The sequence below is a fragment of the Epargyreus clarus genome, unplaced genomic scaffold, assembly GCF_041222505.1.
Source record: "Epargyreus clarus isolate Ecla_fem2 unplaced genomic scaffold, WU_Ecla_fem_2.2 ptg000023l, whole genome shotgun sequence".
Classification (NCBI taxonomy): Eukaryota; Metazoa; Arthropoda; class Insecta; order Lepidoptera; family Hesperiidae; genus Epargyreus; species Epargyreus clarus.
This window is the reverse complement of record NW_027332230.1, coordinates 16,193,278-16,213,687: the sequence shown is the minus strand read 5'-3', so window position 1 is coordinate 16,213,687 and position 20,410 is coordinate 16,193,278. Positions and strand designations below refer to the sequence as shown.

The window sequence follows — 20,410 nt, the reverse complement described above, 5'->3', positions numbered from 1 at the left end:
GTTTAAAAAATATATGTTAAGTAAGCTAGAAAGTTAAAATAAAAATATGTGTTTGTAATAAGACTTTAATAATATATTTTATTTTAATAATAAACAGATAATACGAATTTAACCTACCAAATTAATATTATAAACTAAAGTACAATGTAGATAGGATTGCCAACTTAGATCACGACAATTTATTGCTATGAAAATATGAATTATATTTATTAAACAAAAGATTTCTTTAATTCTTTAATGTTTATGCATTTATTACATTTACTTTTTCATCCACATATACTAATATTATATGAAAATATCCAAAAATGAACAAGTAACATTTATTAAGTTGTAAAAATTATAAAACATGTTTTGGTAGCACTTAAATTTAATCGTCGTAGTCATAAGTGAGTATAAAATTCGTTTTGGATATTTTGGGTTACTCTGATTTTTTTACGAAAACCAAAAATAAATGTATAACGAAATTTAATTATTATTTTGTTATATCACATTGATATAGTGGTTCTAATTAAATATACTACCAGAACTTCTGTATATGATCTGGTCCGTAATATACGGTCTACATATTAAAAATTATTATATCGGTGAGTGGCACTTATCGTGTTCATGCGGCGGGAATGGCCTCCGCCTGTTGTTTGGGCTGCGGCGCCTTCTGCATCATGTTGATCTTGTCGCCCAGACTCAGCGCCATACCCTGGAATCATATTACATTTCGTCTTAGAAAATCATCTATCAGCTTCAGTAATAACTTCAAAGGCGATAGAATCCTGTATGGTTTAACTAGGGACACTAAAGTAACCTTCTGTCTTATAACAGCTGTGTTCAGTGCTACTGTATTATGACTTAAAGTGTGGTAATGTATTCTGTACGAGGCGATCTAATGTAATGCTTAGGGAGTAGCTATGTATCTGTGGCTGACCTCAGTTATGAATCAAATCCTATTTTGGATTATTATCAGAGTATGGATGTGTTTAACATCAGGGAGACGGCATTTGCCTTTGTTACGTAGAATAAAAAGAAACTCCCTCAACTCGACTAATTCACGTGTATTAACTAAATATAAATCAAAGTCCAATTGTATTCCAAATAGTTATATAGACATTTTATTATTCATTTAGCTAAGATAGAAGTAGAAAGCAAAGTGAGACTATATCTAAATAATGTAATTAATCATTGTAAATTGTCCGCCTCTTTATTGACGGCAGACATAGCAGAAATACCATACGTCAAAATTACATGTATGTAGCTATTTTAAAATCAATCCATGTCGTTGACGTATCAAAAAATAATTAAGTAATAATAAATGAATGATACGCAAAAGTTTTCGCTTTCAATGCGGGGATCGCTGGGAATCTAAATAATAAGTTAAGATTTCTGTGTAAGGCTGGGTATTTGTGTACGCTTGATGTGTGTGTAAGCACCAAGAATATAGGGCACATAAGTGTGCTTTGAATGTTTTGCAGCGACACCAACTTCCTACATAATATTATTATTTTCTATCACTATTTAATCAATTTGCACTTCATTGAAATGTCACAAGTGCTATGTTGCGTACATAACAAATTAACCATAAATTGTACTGTCCGTGTAGATGATCTTTAAAGAGGCCAGATGATGGATAGATAGGTGTTTAAATATAGATTCGAGTGCACTACGACAAACTTCAAAATCAATGATATTTATATGAAGAAGTGCATTATAGAAAGTTTTAACTTAAATTATTTCGGTGTATGACAGTATGATATAATTTGTCTCAGTATCTTGTGGTTTAACTACAAAATAAAATGTATGCACAGAACATACCTATGTAATTGTAGTTTTGTGTAGTTAAGTTAAAAAATATATTCATGTATACATATATTACATATATGTATCCATGAATATATGTTTGTTATGTGGTCTCAAGGGTATACTGAGTGAAGAGCGGTAGAGTGAGTTGACATTTGATGATAGTGCATATAGGTAGTTCTGGAGTATAGTAGAAGTATTACACTTTTAAAATGGTGTACAGTAGAAATGATTAAGGCTGTGACGTGATTTGAAGTAACGTGGGGTGCTGATTGGGTGGATTGTGGAGTACGGTAAAGTGATGTAGGATACTGTGGCTTGTGATGTTGTATTGTATTCGCCGTGGAATTTCATTATATATAATGTGAGAGCAGTCGTGAAAGCAGTATTGTACACTACCACGTTGTGAGATGTGGTAGCTGCGTCTAGTACTATGTGTACGTACTGTGGCGTGTCGCTGGTTTAGTCCGCGCCAAACTTCTAGTCCGCTCTGAAGATGTTGCGTGCATGTTTAATTAGCATATACTCTGTAAGATAATGGCACACTAACGCAGCTATGTATCCGCGGGCGAGAGCGGGCGGCGGACGGGTGCCGGGAGGGTCCCGCGCTGTCTTCGCCCCGCTAATATTAACAATTTGCTACTGTGACGCCATTCGTTTCTATATTCGGAGCGGACTAGAAGTTTGGCGCAGACTATACTACGAGGTGCAGTGGAGTGGGGTGGGGTACCTGCGTCTTGGCGCGGATGCGCACGTGTCCGACGACGGGCGGCGGCGCGGCGGCGGCGGCGCGGTGCAGCGGCAGCTCGATGCTGAGGTTGGCGAGCGCGTCCTCGCCGAATATGGAGCGCGCGTACAGGTTCGCCGCCATGAAGCCGCACTGACCTGACAACGCCTGAGGAATACAAACACATAGCGATTAGCTTTTCCTAACACAAACACAAAGCTACAAATTAGCGCATATAATCATACTAATTTTCACCTGACAATCGAAATTCGACCATACTTATTTAAAAAAAATTTAGAACTTTAAAGGCCCGACTAAACAGAACGCGTATTTTAGCGCCGCGATAGGCGTCAGCGCTAGAACAAAATTCTGACGCCGCGCTCTAGCGTCGAGTTGTGTTGTACTGAGTTACTACTGAACGGTCACACACAGCGCGTACGCGTACGCCTGTCCCAGCGCTCGGCGTTCTTGTCGCCGGGCGTCGCATTTTTTTTACAGATTTGCGTACAAGCAAGTAATTGTATGGGAAAAATTACGCGTGCGCGTACGAGAACGCGCGTACGCGCTCTGTGTGACGGCTTACTAGTAACTCAGTACAATACAACTCGGCGGCGTCAGGATTTACTTCTAGCGCTAACGCCCTAGCGCGGCGCTAGAATACGCGCTCTGTGTGGCCAGGCCTTTATTGTTGATAACATTATTCTTCTGTAATCGTAGATATAATTTTTGATTTCAAATTTTACCTTTGTAGGTTTTAAATGTATTCAGAAGTTAAAAAAAAGTTCATTCTACTTTTATATATCTAGAACAATCATTACATTGTAATTAATATAAATCAACATGGCTTATAGATGATCAACAATATTGTCAACATATCGACATACAATAATTTCATATTTAACTTCTCCAAAATACATAATTACATCACATCAGAATAAGAACTATACAAACCTTCTCAGGAGTAAGACACTTCATATTCGTAGAAGCCAATAGGTGCTGAAGGTACTCTTTTAGGTCTGTAATATTGGTGTTGACAGACACCTGAAAAAACATGTATAAATTAATTTAATTGAAACATTAAACAAATTAACATAAACACTGAGATATTTAAAAAGTAATGTATAAAAACACTTCGTCCTTATCCTTAAACCCATGTCCCTGTTTTCTTTGACAGTTTTCTCTTGGTGTTTTTTACAATTTGTGCTTTTTGCAATAGAAGCAATTAAATTGTAAATGTGTTTCCTTCCCTATTCTCCAACGGGATTGTTAAAACCCATTTTGTTCGCCTACGGGACTGGTAATATCCACCTTGTTCTCCCACTCGAACTCCGCCCACATCTGTCGGAAGTCGGCGTCGCTGCATACAGCGGGCTGGATGTAGTCCACGATGTCGATGTGGATGTCGTTCAGCACCACCACGCCGCGGTCCATCGACGCGCCCGTCACCTCGTACACTGGGTAACACATACAAGTTAAATTGGTAAGGACATGGGAAGTTTACTAAGTTCTCTCTCGGGACGATCAGTATTAAATAATTGTATGCCTAATGCATCTTTCCATGAGATTATGCATAATGTATGTAATACTGAATTAAAGAATAATACAAGCTTAGTTATCTTTATAGGAAATAGGGGAAATGTGAACAAAAAGCATTTATTACATTACTTGGATACTTTGTTAAAACTTAATTTAAAGGAAATTGTAATGTTTACATTCCCCTATAGTAAAAGTTTGCCAGTCGAAGAGAATGATATTAGATATAAGTTAAATATGACTTTGCACACTGCAATGTGCAATAATAATAAATTTCATTTGATTGATACTAACTCGTTTAGTATGAATTTTTATTTGACAGGGGATAATTACTATCTCCCTAGATTTTATAAAAGACGGATAGCTGTTGTGCTAGAATTTTATTTTGACATTTCTGCCAAAAACTTGGCAACCAAACCTGCTTCTATTGAGCAGAATAATAATTTAAAATTATTGACATCCAATAATTTAAATTTGACATTGGAAAATTTAAATTAAATGATAGGACAACAGAGTGCACCTCTGGCAAATTATTTAATTTACAACCATTGTCAAATAGTAATTCATTTAATAACATTGACATATCAATAAATAATTATGTAAGTAATTCATATGAATATAATAATAATAAGCAAATTAAGAGACATATTTCAAATAAATGTCTTCATATGGGTAAATTTAGTAATAATAAAACTAGCAATAAAAAGTTTTCATCTCTAAAAATATTGCACCAGAATATCCAGGGTTTTTCAAGTAAGGAACTGGAACTGGAGTTATTTTTAGAGAGTAACAATTATGATATAATTTGTTTAACAGAGCACTGGTTAAAACAAGGTGAAACACAAATAAACTATATAAATCACTTTATTGCTAGTTCGTTCAGCCGTGAGTCAGCTATCCATGGTGGCTCATTAATAATAACTCGTAAAGGTTTAAAATCAAGAGAACACCTTGTGAAGTGGTGGTAGTTGCTTTGACATTCAAAAAGTGATCTGTAAAGAACCTATTTTGAATAAAAAAATTTGATTTGATTTGATTTGAAGATTTTGAAATTTGATTTAAAAGCAGAATGTTTATACATGTTTATTTTATCTTTTTTAAATAAGTTTTTGTCGATTGTATGGGTTTGTCTTAAGAATACTTCATCCAAACAGATCCAAGGAGATTTTTAAGGAATGAATATTTAAACTTTTAAACTTGAGATTGTTTAAGATGTTAGAATGTAAGTTGCAAAATGATCACTGGGTGTGTATCGATGGCATTACTGCTACTATTTTAACGAAGTTTCTTATTTTCTGTTGTCTTCTTATTTATTGTGTTATTTTTTACTGTAGTAGTAGCCTTGCAGTAAAGGAGAGGTTGTATTGTCATATGATTCCTTGATAGTATTCCAGTACAGTAGCACCACGCCCGCCGCCGCTCCGCCGCGCAGTGTGTGCGGGTAGTTACCGATGTTGCCGAATATGATGCCGTTCTCGGTGGAGGCGACCTTGACGTGCGCGCGGATGGAGGCGTAGTCGCGCGGCGCGAGCACCACGCCCGCCGCCGCTCCGCCGCGCAGTGTGTGGCGGGTAGTTACCGATGTTGCCGAATATGATGCCGTTCTCGGTGGAGGCGACCTTGACGTGCGCGCGGATGGAGGCGTAGTCGCGCGGCGCGAGCACCACGCCCGCCGCCGCTCCGCCGCGCAGTGTGTGGCGGGTAGTTACCGATGTTGCCGAATATGATGCCGTTCTCGGTGGAGGCGACCTTGACGTGCGCGCGGATGGAGGCGTAGTCGCGCGGCGCGAGCACCACGCCCGCCGCCGCTCCGCCGCGCAGTGTGTGGCGGGTAGTTACCGATGTTGCCGAATATGATGCCGTTCTCGGTGGAGGCGACCTTGACGTGCGCGCGGATGGAGGCGTAGTCGCGCGGCGCGAGCACCACGCCCGCCGCCGCTCCGCCGCGCAGTGTGTGGCGGGTAGTTACCGATGTTGCCGAATATGATGCCGTTCTCGGTGGAGGCGACCTTGACGTGCGCGCGGATGGAGGCGTAGTCGCGCGGCGCGAGCACCACGCCCGCCGCCGCTCCGCCGCGCAGTGTGTGGCGGGTAGTTACCGATGTTGCCGAATATGATGCCGTTCTCGGTGGAGGCGACCTTGACGTGCGCGCGGATGGAGGCGTAGTCGCGCGGCGCGAGCACCACGCCCGCCGCCGCTCCGCCGCGCAGTGTGTGGCGGGTAGTTACCGATGTTGCCGAATATGATGCCGTTCTCGGTGGAGGCGACCTTGACGTGCGCGCGGATGGAGGCGTAGTCGCGCGGCGCGAGCACCACGCCCGCCGCCGCTCCGCCGCGCAGTGTGTGGCGGGTAGTTACCGATGTTGCCGAATATGATGCCGTTCTCGGTGGAGGCGACCTTGACGTGCGCGCGGATGGAGGCGTAGTCGCGCGGCGCGAGCACCACGCCCGCCGCCGCTCCGCCGCGCAGTGTGTGGCGGGTAGTTACCGATGTTGCCGAATATGATGCCGTTCTCGGTGGAGGCGACCTTGACGTGCGCGCGGATGGAGGCGTAGTCGCGCGGCGCGAGCACCACGCCCGCCGCCGCTCCGCCGCGCAGTGTGTGGCGGGTAGTTACCGATGTTGCCGAATATGATGCCGTTCTCGGTGGAGGCGACCTTGACGTGCGCGCGGATGGAGGCGTAGTCGCGCGGCGCGAGCACCACGCCCGCCGCCGCTCCGCCGCGCAGTGTGTGGCGGGTAGTTACCGATGTTGCCGAATATGATGCCGTTCTCGGTGGAGGCGACCTTGACGTGCGCGCGGATGGAGGCGTAGTCGCGCGGCGCGAGCACCACGCCCGCCGCCGCTCCGCCGCGCAGTGTGTGGCGGGTAGTTACCGATGTTGCCGAATATGATGCCGTTCTCGGTGGAGGCGACCTTGACGTGCGCGCGGATGGAGGCGTAGTCGCGCGGCGCGAGCACCACGCCCGCCGCCGCTCCGCCGCGCAGTGTGTGGCGGGTAGTTACCGATGTTGCCGAATATGATGCCGTTCTCGGTGGAGGCGACCTTGACGTGCGCGCGGATGGAGGCGTAGTCGCGCGGCGCGAGCACCACGCCCGCCGGCCGCTCCACCAGCCGCAGCTCGCCGAGCGTCGCCAGCTCCACCGTGCAGTTTTGTAGCGTGTCGTCTGGAAAACACACCCGTATAATACATTAGGCCAAGCCAATACATCAATCACAGACTGTTTTATACAAATCTACTGTTTTGGTACAGAGTTAGGCGACTCAGGAATCTGTATAACCGATTTTAGAAAGATAATCTGAAAAAAATTATTCATTTTTTTTTATTAACGTTTAGGAAAATAAATCAATCTTTATTTTTCATCAGAGAGCGAAGATGCCCGTGTAACACATATTTATTATTTAACTTTATCAATATTACATATTAAAACTGAATATATGTATTTTATGACAAAGTGTCTTACCGGTCTGGTTCACGACCAACACGTCTAACACGATATCGTACTGATTGACCGAGACTATCGCCTCGGCGTACACGGGGTCGGAGAAGCCGGTCAGCTGCGTCACCTTCGATAGCTTGCCGCGCTCCTCTGACGCTGTCGTGCTGCGACCTGTGGGCGTAAAGATGAGAATGAGGAATTTTTAATAGTTATTTAGGAGATGTTTCTAATTTAAAATATTAAAAATATCTACTGAAGTATGTAAAACACTATCTACACTGTGCTATTAGCAAGCAATCCAAAGGGATGAAAATACATACATACTCTTGTATAGTCCGCGCTGAACTTCTAATCCGCTCTGAAGTTGTTGTGCGCAGGCGTAGTCAATGAGCCAATGCTGTCGAACACAACTTCAGCATATACTCCGTAACAACAGTAAGGGCACATTAACGCAGCTGTGTACCCGTCAGCGAGAGCGGGCGGGTTCCGGGGGGGGGGGGAGGCCCGTGCTGTCTTCGCCCCGCTAATATCTATAATTTGTTGCGACGCGACTCGTATGAAGAGCGGACTAGAAGTTTGGCGCTGACTTTACTGATCTACTATTTTTAAGCAAATACGTGCCCAGTCTACCATAGTAATGACTGTGCGTGTCACAAAACGATCATTCATTAATAAAATTCCTTCAAGAGATCAATAACAAACAAGTGAGCATCCTCACCTTGCAGCGCCTTAGAGAGCGAAAGCTCGAAGATGTCGTGGTGCGCGGCGGCGGCGCCGTGGCCGGCCAGCGCGCCGAACACGATGCCCGTCTCCACGTCCACGCGCCGCTCCGTCTTCTTCGGCTCGCGCTCTTGCTGCATAAACAAACACGTTTGGTCATTCACTCAATGGTGAAATTAACAAGTCATTCATTCTGTAAAAACTAAGTAGTAAGTTCCATTTAATAATAAATTTACGGCATGTAATTTTTTACTTACGTTTCTGATGTCGATTAATGGATACATTGTAGCTGACTACTCGCCAGTTAATTAAAGTCCCCGCTAAATTGCTAGTCCGCTCTTAAGTTGTTGCTAGCAGGTGTAATCATACAATTTGCTATGGCGACGTGGTTCATTTCTAAATTCAGAGCGGACTAGCAGTTTTATCCACTCTTTCGAATAATCACCCACTAATCGGCCAATTTCTAACACGTATCCACGAAGTTGGGCTGTATCACGTCGTGCGCGTTAGTCAGTACGCCCGGCCGGTTGCAGCCCGCCTACAGGCACAACGCGTATCCCCGTCCCCTGCACGTACCTCGGCCAGGGGCAGCAGCGAGGCCACGGCGCGGTCGGGCAGCGCCAATAGGCCGGCTAATGCAGCCCGCGAACGTGACAGCAGCGCGTCACGCACTACGCCCGGCCGGCTGCAGCCCGCCTGCAGGCACGACGCGCCGTGCTCCACGTCGTCCGCCGTCAGACCCGACGTACCTGGGTACACACATTACTATAATCTATTCGCACTGTGTATTTTACCTTAGGACACGGTCATGCATACTTCATGATTAGTTCGATTAATTTTTAACAAATGATCTATCAAGTTGATTACTGTATTAGTATTTTATGTATAGTTAATAATGTTCTAATATTTTTTTTAATAATTATAGAGTAGAAAATTCTTGATTAAATCACCTTTTAAACAAAAAAAATCGAAATCAAAATCGATTATTCTGCTCAGACGGTATGTCACAGACACACTCACACATACTACTACTAGGAAAACTTGCTTGTGTCTATATTAAAAACACTCCTATCACGTTTCCATAAATTAGCGACGTGCCAGTACTGACCAGCGTTCTGCTTGTGGTAGGCGAGCAGGCCGGCGGCGAGGTGCAGCGCGCGCGCGGCGTCGCGGGGCGCGGCGAGGCGCAGCGCCAGCTTGGCGAGCGCGGAGCAGGCGCACGCCGCCGTGAAGCTGTCGCCGTCGCGCAGCGCCGCGCCCAGCCCGCCGCCCGCGCCGCCCGTCGGGCTGCTCGATGGGCTGCGGATTGGATGTTAATGGTGAACACAACAGAATTAACATTTTTTTTATATCTACACTCTAATCGCTATTCTTTAAAGTTAATTAGCGAACTTTAATGTCATAGAAATATTTTGTTATCAATATGATATACACACACTGTTAAGGGACGAAGCGCAAAGGATACCTTGATTGATACGTGTAAAACATACTTATTTTGAAATTCGAAATACAAGCAAATATTGCTATTATTTAATTATCAAAAAAAAATTACAAGACAAAATATTGTATACTTACGAAGGCAAGTTGAACGCTGACTGCGTAGCATATGCGCCGTCGCTGGTGACCAGTTGGCGGGCTGGCGCCTCCGCCTTCGCCGCTGGCGCTTCCTCCTCCTACAATACGGATAATGAAGCACGCACAACAGTCATGGTTTTCCTATCTGGCATACAATACTCTCATGTCTAAATAGGTAACAAATAAACATTATTGATTTTTTTTTAATAAATATTTTGTAACATTCTCATAATTTATGATGGCTTAAAAAAATACAAATCACAGTTGTTGTTTTTATAATCTGAATAATTTCTTAAATTACACTTTAAAATTAAATGCACCAAAAGTTGAATTGATTTTATTTCATTGTGGTTATTTATATAGAGAATTCACATAATTAAATAATTTAATAAAAAATAGCACACCTTCTTCTCCTCTCCACCAGCAGGCATGGGAATGGCCGCGGCCAGCACGTCCAAGGCGGCTTTAGCGCGCTCGTCGGTGTCGGCGAACTCCGCCACCAGCCACAGCGCCGAGCGGGCGATCTTGCCCACCTTGATGGCGGGGACTGATTCTAGAAGTTTCTGTGGTAAATTTATTAAAAGATGCAATAAATAAATCTGTTCCAATACAAAATTATCATACATATTCTGATCGACTAATTTATCAACGCAAAGACCAAACTACTAAAAACAAAAGCATGAAATTTGGACACTATATTCCTTTTATGATGTACACACCCACTGGTGAATATTTTTTTTTATATTTCAACCCTGAGGGTTACATAGTGGTTGAGAGATTTTTTCTTTTAAAGCCAACACTATGAAACTTAATATTTGGCTTTTTGGTTAGAAATAGCAAAACACCTATTTTGTTTTCAGAAATTTGACCCCAAAGGGGGTAAAATAGGGGTTCAAAGTCTGTATTACAAAATGTTATAATAGAGTAAAGTATGATAGAGTTAACTAATAACAAGTGTGATGTGTACCTCGTATATCTTGTCGCGCAGGTCGGCGAAGGCGTGCAGCGCGTGGCGCAGGAACAGCATGACGTCGTGCGCCGCCGCCTCGCTGCCGTCGCCCAGCTGCTCCAGCAGCGCCGGCGCCACGCTGCCCGCCACCTCGGGGAACTGACCACACGTGCACGCGTTACGTCATCAACCTATTATTGTCTCATGGGTTGTGAAGTGAGAGGAATTTAGGTTATAGTCCATCGCGCTGGTCAAGTGCGAACAGGTTGTGTTCACACACCTTTGACAATATTTTTAAAGGACTTTCAGGAGTTTAATTCTTTCACGACGTTTTTCTTTACCGTTTAAGTAAGTAACATCTAATTTCTAATATGGACATAACTTTGAAAAATCAGAGGTATGTATTTTGGCTTTTACCCTCGGATTCATTTATATCGCTGATGTTAAAGCATTCATGTTTAAATAATATCACAATAAAAACTTGCGATACATCGCCACAATGGTGAGACATCCTTCCTTTACGATATTGCTACATTATGTAGTTTTATGAACTGTTTAATGTTTATTTTATTACATCGTTTCTTAAACTGGGAACCTACTATTCTCCCCCATCTCCAATATGCAATTGACAGATAAACAGTAACTTAGTTAATCAGATCGTATAGAGATAGACAGCTGGAGTGATAGGAATCTACGGAAGTGGGCGGCCTAGTCTGACGCTTTAAAAGACGTTTTCTACACTCACAGCCCCTCACTAGGATTCCCTGTATCGTCGGTGCTATGGACACACACAGAGACAAATACACAAACACCCAGACCCAAAAACAAATCTAAATGCATCATTTAGCAATCTGGCTGGGGATCGAAACCGGGACCCTCTGCTCTCAGACCGGCATGGTAACCACTCCGCCACGCGGGTCGTCATACTCTATAGCTCTTGGGTGTCCAGGATGCCATGGTGTACGGTATGCGGGGCGGTACCTTGAGCGCGGCGCGGTGCAGCGCGCGCACGAGCAGCTGGCGGTAGCGCGCGGCGTCGTCGTGGTCGGCGCTGTGCGCGCGCGCCGCCTCCTTGCGCAGCACGCTCACCAGCTCCTCCGCGTGCCGGGAGCTCACCAGCTCCAACGCTACACACAATACATATACACCATAGATTAGTAAAGATTTGACAGTTGAAATTGTCACTGTCATCCATTTTCGTAATTCGTATGAAAAATATTTAAAAAATGCAGTTTATAAATCATTTACGAATGAAACGATATTTCTCCGCATTTTTTCTTCGATTTCGTGTTTTTGCACCACTTAACTGCGCATGTCGGCATTGTTCCACGTAAATTACACCATGACAGCCATTAAATGGCTGATAGAATTGTCAGCCGTTAGAGTCATTTAATGGGTTCCTTCAATTACAAGGCGGTGAGATATCTATACTTATTTATGATATACACCATTAACATTGACAAGTAAACGTCGGCTACCGTAGACGCCCTAACGAAATAGAAGCTTCGTTGCCATATCAGAACAGTTACTTTCTACTTCGGCTTCAGTAGCCGTCGTAGCCGATTAAAATACACAGCTTACTACGTCTAACAACTTTGAATTTGTAAAGAAAAACTTGGGCAACCCAAGGTCTTGTTTACAAATTCACAGTATAATAAATCATGCAAATTTTTTCTGTCTATTTTGGGTTATATAGAACTTGAATCCCACTCAATCGACTGAATATCGACGAATGAATTTACTTATACCATCAATATCTACAAAAAGTGTATTAAAAACTCAATCCAGAATATTTTTATAACCACTTACATTCCACTCATTTTACCATACGCATAATGAACAAAAAACATAACATAAAAAACATGCTAAAAAAGCTAATATAATTTCAACATACCCAATTGCAACGTATGCCGCCTAACATCCAAGTCACTAGAGGCCAACACTCTGAGCACGTCCATAGCCAAGTCCGGTAGAGCCCTAGCAGCCGCTTCACCTCCTTCAGCCCGCAGTGCGCTGAGCCGTCCCACCACTATCAATTTCACGTTGTTGTCGCTTTCCTTCACTATCAGGTCGATGTAGCACGCTGCTGCAGCCTTAGAGTGTAAATAGAAACAAATCATAAATAATTTTACAATGCACAAAAATTATTTATAACATGTCGGTCAAGGTAACACAAAGGAAATTAGTCTTTCGAGGACCCTCTTTACCAATAAATTGTCAAACATTTAATAAACTTCACTATGCCGTTAATATTCAAACAACAACGGTTTGGAATTATTATATGTGCAAAATGTATACAAAAGTTCGATATTCGTGACTAAAGATCTTGTAGATCCATCTCTTAGTTGTCATTTCGCTATAACAGGTTCACAAAAAATCAACAAATGAAGCTGGTAGCATTTTTGATGTTTTTTTTTAATGAGCAAAAGGTTTATTTTTACCTTGATAGCAGCGGGCGCGCTGGAGAGCGTGACGAGCGTGCCGGCCGCCTCGTAGCGCACGGCGGCGCTGGGCGCGTTCAGCAGCCCGTACACCGTGCGGATGAAGCGCGACCGCTCCGACGGGTTCGCGTGGCACACCTGCACCACACATTGCTTTGTTAATGTACACTGAATTATCAATATACTCCCCGTGTTAAATGTTACATTTCAATATTTAGTTACAAAAGTCTATTATATGATAATTTCCTTTTGTTTTTCTAAAATCAACAAAGATATACTCAATTGAGAAAAAATAAAATTTAATTGTGTTAACAAGTTTACGAAAAATGACTTGTAAATGTATATAAGGAAAAAATGCTATTTTATAAAGGTCTAGGGAATGAGTAATAAATTAATAGTGTACCAATTTTTTTTAATATATTTCCATATACATGAGTTTGCTAAATTCTCCATGTTCATCAAATTCAAGTCGAAAGGCTATAAAGACTAGGTGCTCATGTGCTAGGTGACATGTCCTATTCGTCCTCCAGGTACGTCGCGATCAGCTCCGGCGCGTGCGGGATCAGGCAACTCCTCTCATACCTTGTAGATGAGCTCCACGATGACGAGCTGCAGGATGTCCCCGAAGCCGTGCACGCTGTCGAGGCGCGCGGCGAGGTAGGCCAGCGCGCGCTCCTGGTCCGCGTGCAGCAGCATCAGGAACGCGTTGCGCTTGCACGACATGTCCTGCTCGCCCTCCAGGTACGTCGCGATCAGCTCCGGCGCGTCCGGGATCAGGAACTCGAAGTTGCTGTAGAGTGAGAACATGGTGAGGATCTACTGCAGCACTGGACTTCAAAGGCTGATTGTGAAGCTCGGGCACCTTATGTCTGCCGTATACACTACGGTAACCATACGGACACTATACGACGCCTTATTCTTCAATCGATACCATCGCTACAGTACTGAACACCGTGCGGTACACCGGAAAGACATACAGGCTACCGACGTGCGTTTGACCTATCCAGGCAAACCTACACAGGTAAACTGTCCGATAGACCGTAGCGTGTATGGATTTCGAGTCTACGCTCAAAAATGTTAGAACGAAAATAACACTTTAAAAATGAATAAATAATTAATCACAAAATATGATTTCAATAAAAAAAAACACAATTCTATTATAATACATCTTCCTCGTTAAAATATTTTATTATGAAGTAGCGTTGTTAAGCAACTACATATTTTGCACCTTAAATACTTTGATCGTCACACATCGCCACAAAACCACGTACCGATATATGGTGAAGATGGCGAGCACGGCATTCCTGCGCACGTACGAGTGGCGGTGGTCGAGGCAGGCGCGGATGGCCGGCATCAGCGGCTCCAGCAGCTCCGGCTCCTTCAGCTTGCACAGGAAGCGCAGCGTCGAGCCGCGGATAAACTCGTTCGGGTGTTGCAAGTCCTAGAGATGAATAGAATATTGTGGATTACATACTAATTGAACAAGTCGGTAATAGGTTGCACGGGCTCGAAAATAAACACGGTAAATGTGCTAACTGCTACAATGACATTTCTCTCCTACGACGTACGGACTGCAAGTACATAATTCTATTTTTCATGCTTTAATTATGCGATTACACTGTTCAAATCCTAATTACATTTAACAAAGCGAGTTTGCAAATCAATTATCATGTATTTATTCTTCAAATCCTCCAAAACCTTCGAAATCAAAGTGTAGGGGATATGTATCCAAAATTGGTTTTGCATTGGTTAATAGATAAACCCTAAGACTGTTTGTCTACTGCACCGTCACCGAGCCGATACCGAGAAGGAGATTATTTCGGGCCGATTTTAATTATGTGGTGACGGCGACGTTAATGACGGCGCCGAAGTAGCGTACATACATTTACTATAGCAGCATGTTCACCGAATGCCCGTCACCCGAGTACCGTCATCCCGGCCGCCCATATTCCGAGTAGATCGGCGTGACCGCTAGATCGGAACCCGAGGTTTTGGCGGGCCGATGTGACGGGCAATGTAAAACACATTGGAACTTGTCCATACACAGCCGTCACACGAGTGACAGCTGGAACAAGAAAAAACTGCGATATCGGTCGCAGTGGACAAACTATCGCCGTCACTATATAATTAAAATCGGCCCGAAATAATCTTGTTCTCGGTATCGGCTCGGTGACGGTGCAGTGGACAAACAGTATCTAATTAGTATACTTTATAATTTAATAGAAGTAATCCAATGTTATAATTCCAGATATTTACTTTTTCCCTCCTAACCCAGTTTCAGATGAAAACAAAATAATAAATATGTAATTTTTACGTAATGATTGATTATTTTTTGTAGCTGATATTGAGAAGATGTCACAACATATTTACAAACCATAACATATTACTTGGAGATTGTATCTGAATTGATATCAAGATACTTTTATGATAGCATTTCAAGAGATTGATAAGCAAGATTACGTAGACCTCAAATGTAAGAGTTATAGTGGAGATAAATGTGAGAGAATGCAGTAGTGAGATACGAGCCTGAAAATTCTAATGACATAAAATTCGTGCTCTATTAGAACCATGTCGAATGTCATAAGTATATCAGCGCAATTAGTACTACTCTTAATAATTAATGTTGCTCAAGGACTCGATCCTTTAGTGCAAACTAATGTAGGTTTAATCAAGGGTCTGAAAGCAACTGATGGTGCATACTCAATGTTCATGGGCATCCCATACGCTAGGGTGGACGAGGCGAACCCTTTTGGTGTAAGTTCCTTGATTTTTCCATAACACTTTAGAATATTATTGTAATACATGTATAGTAATTTTCTTTTAATCTATTTTAGCCATCCACTCCGTACGGAAGATTTGACGAAACATTTGAAGCATTTGATGACTCTGCGATATGTCCACAAGTCGAAGAATTCAACAATACAATAACGGGTACTTTAGACTGTCTTCATTTAAACATTTACGTCCCCGACTCCGCCAGTAAGACAAACCCCCTGCCCGTGCTAGTTTGGATATATGGAGGCGGATTCTCTATCGGATTCGCTGGGAGATACCTGTACGGTCCCAAATACCTCGTGCAACATAACGTCGTATTCGTAACTCTCAATTACCGCTTAGGCCCTTACGGCTTCATGTGCCATGGCACCCCTGATATACCCGGCAATCAAGGATTCAAAGACCAAGTGCTAGCTCTCAGATGGATCAAAGAAAATATTGAAGCTTTCGGAGGAAACGCAAACAAAATAACGCTGTTCGGGGAAAGCGCTGGCGGTGTTTCTATCGACTACCACTTGCATTCGCCACAGGAGAAGCTCTTCAACAACTTAATATTGCAAAGCGGGACGTCGTATATCCCAGCTCTGATTAACGAGGGCAGCCAAGAGGGGACCTTGAAATTAGCAAGTCAGCTCGGTTTCGTAACCAACAACGTCGACGAAGCGGTATCATTTCTTTCTAGAACCGATTCCCATTTGGTTATCGCGGCGGCTTCAGTGATAAACATCAGATTCTTGCCGTGCGTTGAAAGAGGTGATAATACTGAGAAATTTATATCTGATTACCCGATCAATACAGATATACCGAAAGTTAAAAACACAGCTATTCTTATTGGACACAATGACGATGAAATGCTAACTGGGTATGTGGATAAGGATACCGAATATTTAGCTGATTTAAATTTATTTTACAGCAAACTAAATGATGCCTTTGATTTCGAGGCAGACGAACTTAACGAACTGGAATCTTTGGTAAGACATTTTTACATTGGGGATGATCCTGTTACTGAACATATTCGACAGGAAATAACTAATTTTGATTCTGATTTCAAATATAATAATCCTACACAAAGAAGCATAGCTAAATATGTAGAGAGTGGTGCAGATAGTGTATTTTACTACATGTTTACCTACAATGGTGGAAGGAATTTCGTGAAAAAGAAGAACAACATTACCCTTGGTAACGCAGCACATTGCGATGAAATTGGCTACTTATTCGACATATCGTACATGAGAGATGTACCTTCATGTGAAGACCAGATAGTTATTGATAGAATGACTACAATGTGGACCAACTTCGTTAAATACAGGTAATATTTATAATAATATAGTATTACTATAAACTTTTAGTGTATCTGATTAAAAATTACCATTTTCATAGGCAGTGCAGTGAAGAAATAAATTAACTTGTTATACATCTGACAGTGATTGCTACCCAAAGACTGAGCTTGGATGACTAAGCCTTAGTTGCTACACTTTATGTAATTGTCACACATCAAATCAGAAGACAGCAGCATTTAAAACTGTTATTGAACAAATATATTTTTCTTTAGATGTTGAATATTAAGTAATATTTATTTTCATTATATAATTAGTTGAGAATTTCTATGGCTACTGTAGTCTGGTACTGTGGTCTGGTGTGGTTACTGTAATGTGGTACCGCAAGCTGGCATATAATTTATTATTATTCATCTTTTGTTTCAGTGATCCAACTCCTGCAACAAATGATTTACTCCCAGAAAAATGGGAGCCCGTAACAAAGGACTCTCTAAGCTACATGGACATTGGTTCTGGTCTAATCATGGGCAACAGACCCCTCAGGGCTCGTTTAGCATTCTGGGACCTCTTTTACAAATATTACACTAAAAATATTAAGGGATACAGATCCAATAATTAACCCAATTATTTTTGTGATTATTTCGTAAGACCTTATTAAAAGTTAAAAGTGAATAGCATAAAATGTTTAAATTAAAAAAGTATTTTATTAAATTCTTTAAGATTGGATATGAAATATAAAAGAAAAATATTAATCACCTATACACAGATGTTTTTAAATCTATTAGGTAAAGTGAACTAAGCATGATGCAATGACTAAAGTAAACTTATAAATTATTTTTGATACTGAGTACACATTGAAAGCTAGTAATAAATTCAATGTCAAATTTTTTATTTAGGATAGTCTTACGAAAAATAATTATAATCTTTTGTTCAATGATCAGTGATCCATTAGTCCTCAGTACTAATCCTCATCTAAGCCACAATGAATAATGAATGGCAGAGTTTACTTCAAGCCTACCTCAGAGTTAATGATAATTCTCATTTTTCATTGTATAAGAAATAAAATGCATATTATACTTAAATTTACCTTTCTGTAAGCATCGCAGACAAGGATCATCTCCTGCATGAGCTTGCCATCTGGCATAGTCTTGGGCACAATCTCCCAGAAGATGAGCAGCAGCTTCTTGATGGTGTGGTCCTGTAGCGGCAGCACAAACCTGATGATGATCATTAAGAGACCAGGGATCTTCTCACCAGACAAGATGATGCCGATTACTTTCTTTAATGCCTCTATCTTCTTTTTGGTGTCACCCTTTTCTGTTTAAAATTTAAAATATATTTGTAATAAAATTAAATACATTTATGGCACAATTCAATAACAAAATCTTTCTTCAACTAACAACATGAGACACAAATCTTCTAAAAACAAAAATTATACTTGTATGGACAGGCTGACAAAACATAGCAAGACAATGTTAGAGTATGAAATTATGAATAGGAATTTTATATATAATGTAAATGAGCATTAGGGAAATACTTAAAAAATTCACCCATTCGGGACTTAAGAGGGGATGTAAGGTTGTAAAATATAATATAAGGACAAAGAATAAATCACCTAATCTTTGTCATCATTCATTGTTATCCAATTTCAGTCCCACTTGTAAGAAAAGATCTCCTCTCAGAGCAATAGAGTTTGCACATCCGTCAAAACTTTTTTAAAGAACTCTCAGGTGTGTCAGTTTTCCTTTATCATATATGCAAGTGATCTTTAATGTGTAAATGTAACCTTAACATATTCCTTTGAAAAGTCACAGGAGCATGCTTGAGATACAAGCAAATTGAGAGAGTGATTTTCCTTAAATTAGACTATTACTACTATATCTTTACTATCATCATCAACTAATTTTTATACACATATGGAATCTGTATATCACATATCTCACAAACACATGAATTTAAAACTTAAAAATTAATACTAATTCTGAACTCACCAAGGTCCAACTTAAGTTGCATCTCATTGTGAGGCTCTGTATCAGTTGGGAAGTTGATGAGAGTGTAGCACGGCTGCTCTACACTCGACATTGTGCTGAAAATCAAACATTACAACCTTTTATAAGGAAAAGTAGCAACATGTTTTGGGATAACCCTAGACAAACAAATTTTAAATAATCTAACATTAAACAATATAAATGCAACTAAAATAACGCAGAAATAACGTAAAGAAATAACTGTGGAAGTTGTTTAGCTGGTGAAATGTCAAAATAAATGTACTAACTAAATAACCTTATATTCCACTTAAATTCATACATATATTAATATAAAATTATCAGTATTTTATATAGAGCACGTATGCATTTAATAATGTGTATTATTATTAAAAATAATGTAAAAATTCACACGCTTAGCACTCATAAAACCATCCGGCTTGAACGTTACTATAGTTTATAAAACAAAAAAAGCACTTACTCCACAAATTACAAACACTTATTAGATTGTTTTATATTAATTTTCTCGAAATTTAACTACAACGATAAGTTAGAAATTGAAAAACATTAAAATAGGCAAATTAACCAATATTTATATTGTAATACGTGTCCATATACACATTGACAGAAACATGACACACAACTTTTGACATTCCGAGGTTGAGTTGCCACTACCTGTTTAATTAATTCCTGAGAATTGTAAATAATATTTATGAATAACCTTTTACTTTAAAGATTGCTTGATTAATGAAGTCTTGAGTAAAAAACGATGGTAAATTTTAAAAATTAAGTTTTATTAATAGCGTATATAGATATCAATTTAGTAAATAGTTTATTTAGTATATGAAGCATTTTATATTTAATTATAGTTACTATTTTATAAAGTTTTTATTTGTGTTTAATAGATAAGATAGTTTAAAATAATATATATAGTTTAGAATATTATTTATGTATATAAGTTTTACAAAATGTAAATATTTATGTGTTATCTCAATAAACTTTACTGCCTTTTAAAATATTTAGTATTATATTTAGTAGTATGTTATTTAAGCGTACAATTCATTATACAGTCTTGTATGTTCTGATCCAAAATATTAATAAAATATTTTATTTTCCAAACAGAATTTATTACGATAGGAAATTTGCATATCACCTAATTTTGAGTGTATCTATTTTTGAACAGTACTGGGTGTACG

General features: G+C 40.7%; 2 protein-coding genes across 2 annotated transcripts; one reads left to right on the top strand and one right to left on the bottom strand.

The window, feature by feature from the left end:
• Window positions 1-448: 448 nt before the first annotated feature.
• Window positions 449-19,873, bottom strand: betaCOP (coatomer subunit beta). The gene is made up of 20 exons (XM_073085941.1): window positions 19,696-19,873; window positions 19,221-19,315; window positions 18,317-18,546; window positions 14,449-14,618; window positions 13,760-13,967; window positions 13,178-13,315; window positions 12,631-12,829; window positions 11,718-11,863; window positions 10,755-10,895; window positions 10,192-10,350; window positions 9,788-9,885; window positions 9,321-9,511; window positions 8,789-8,961; window positions 8,211-8,346; window positions 7,517-7,663; window positions 7,058-7,219; window positions 3,824-3,969; window positions 3,467-3,556; window positions 2,519-2,683; window positions 449-694 (listed from the first exon to the last, which is right to left on the bottom strand). The coding sequence occupies exons 2-20, from the start codon at window positions 19,309-19,311 to the stop codon at window positions 605-607; spliced, it is 2,880 nt and encodes a 959-aa protein (XP_072942042.1). The 5' UTR covers window positions 19,312-19,315; window positions 19,696-19,873; the 3' UTR covers window positions 449-604.
• LOC140751851 (esterase FE4-like) lies at window positions 15,468-17,280 on the top strand. Its single transcript, XM_073085932.1, has 2 exons — window positions 15,468-15,931; window positions 16,012-17,280. The coding sequence occupies exons 1-2, from the start codon at window positions 15,746-15,748 to the stop codon at window positions 17,263-17,265; spliced, it is 1,440 nt and encodes a 479-aa protein (XP_072942033.1). The 5' UTR covers window positions 15,468-15,745; the 3' UTR covers window positions 17,266-17,280.
• Window positions 19,874-20,410: the final 537 nt, after the last annotated feature.

Excerpts from the sequence above, each read along its gene's own strand:
- LOC140751851 (XM_073085932.1), top strand. The coding sequence starts at position 15,746 with ATGTCGAATGTCATAAGTATATCAGCGCAATTAGTACTACTCTTAATA. Across the intron at positions 15,932-16,011 it reads ACGAGGCGAACCCTTTTGGT|CCATCCACTCCGTACGGAAG; the intron begins GTAAGTTCCTTG and ends AATCTATTTTAG.
- betaCOP (XM_073085941.1), bottom strand. The coding sequence starts at position 19,311 with ATGTCGAGTGTAGAGCAGCCGTGCTACACTCTCATCAACTTCCCAACT. Across the intron at positions 12,830-13,177 it reads GCGCGCCCGCTGCTATCAAG|GCTGCAGCAGCGTGCTACAT; the intron begins GTAAAAATAAAC and ends TTACACTCTAAG. Across the intron at positions 7,664-8,210 it reads GCTCTCTAAGGCGCTGCAAG|GTCGCAGCACGACAGCGTCA; the intron begins GTGAGGATGCTC and ends TTACGCCCACAG.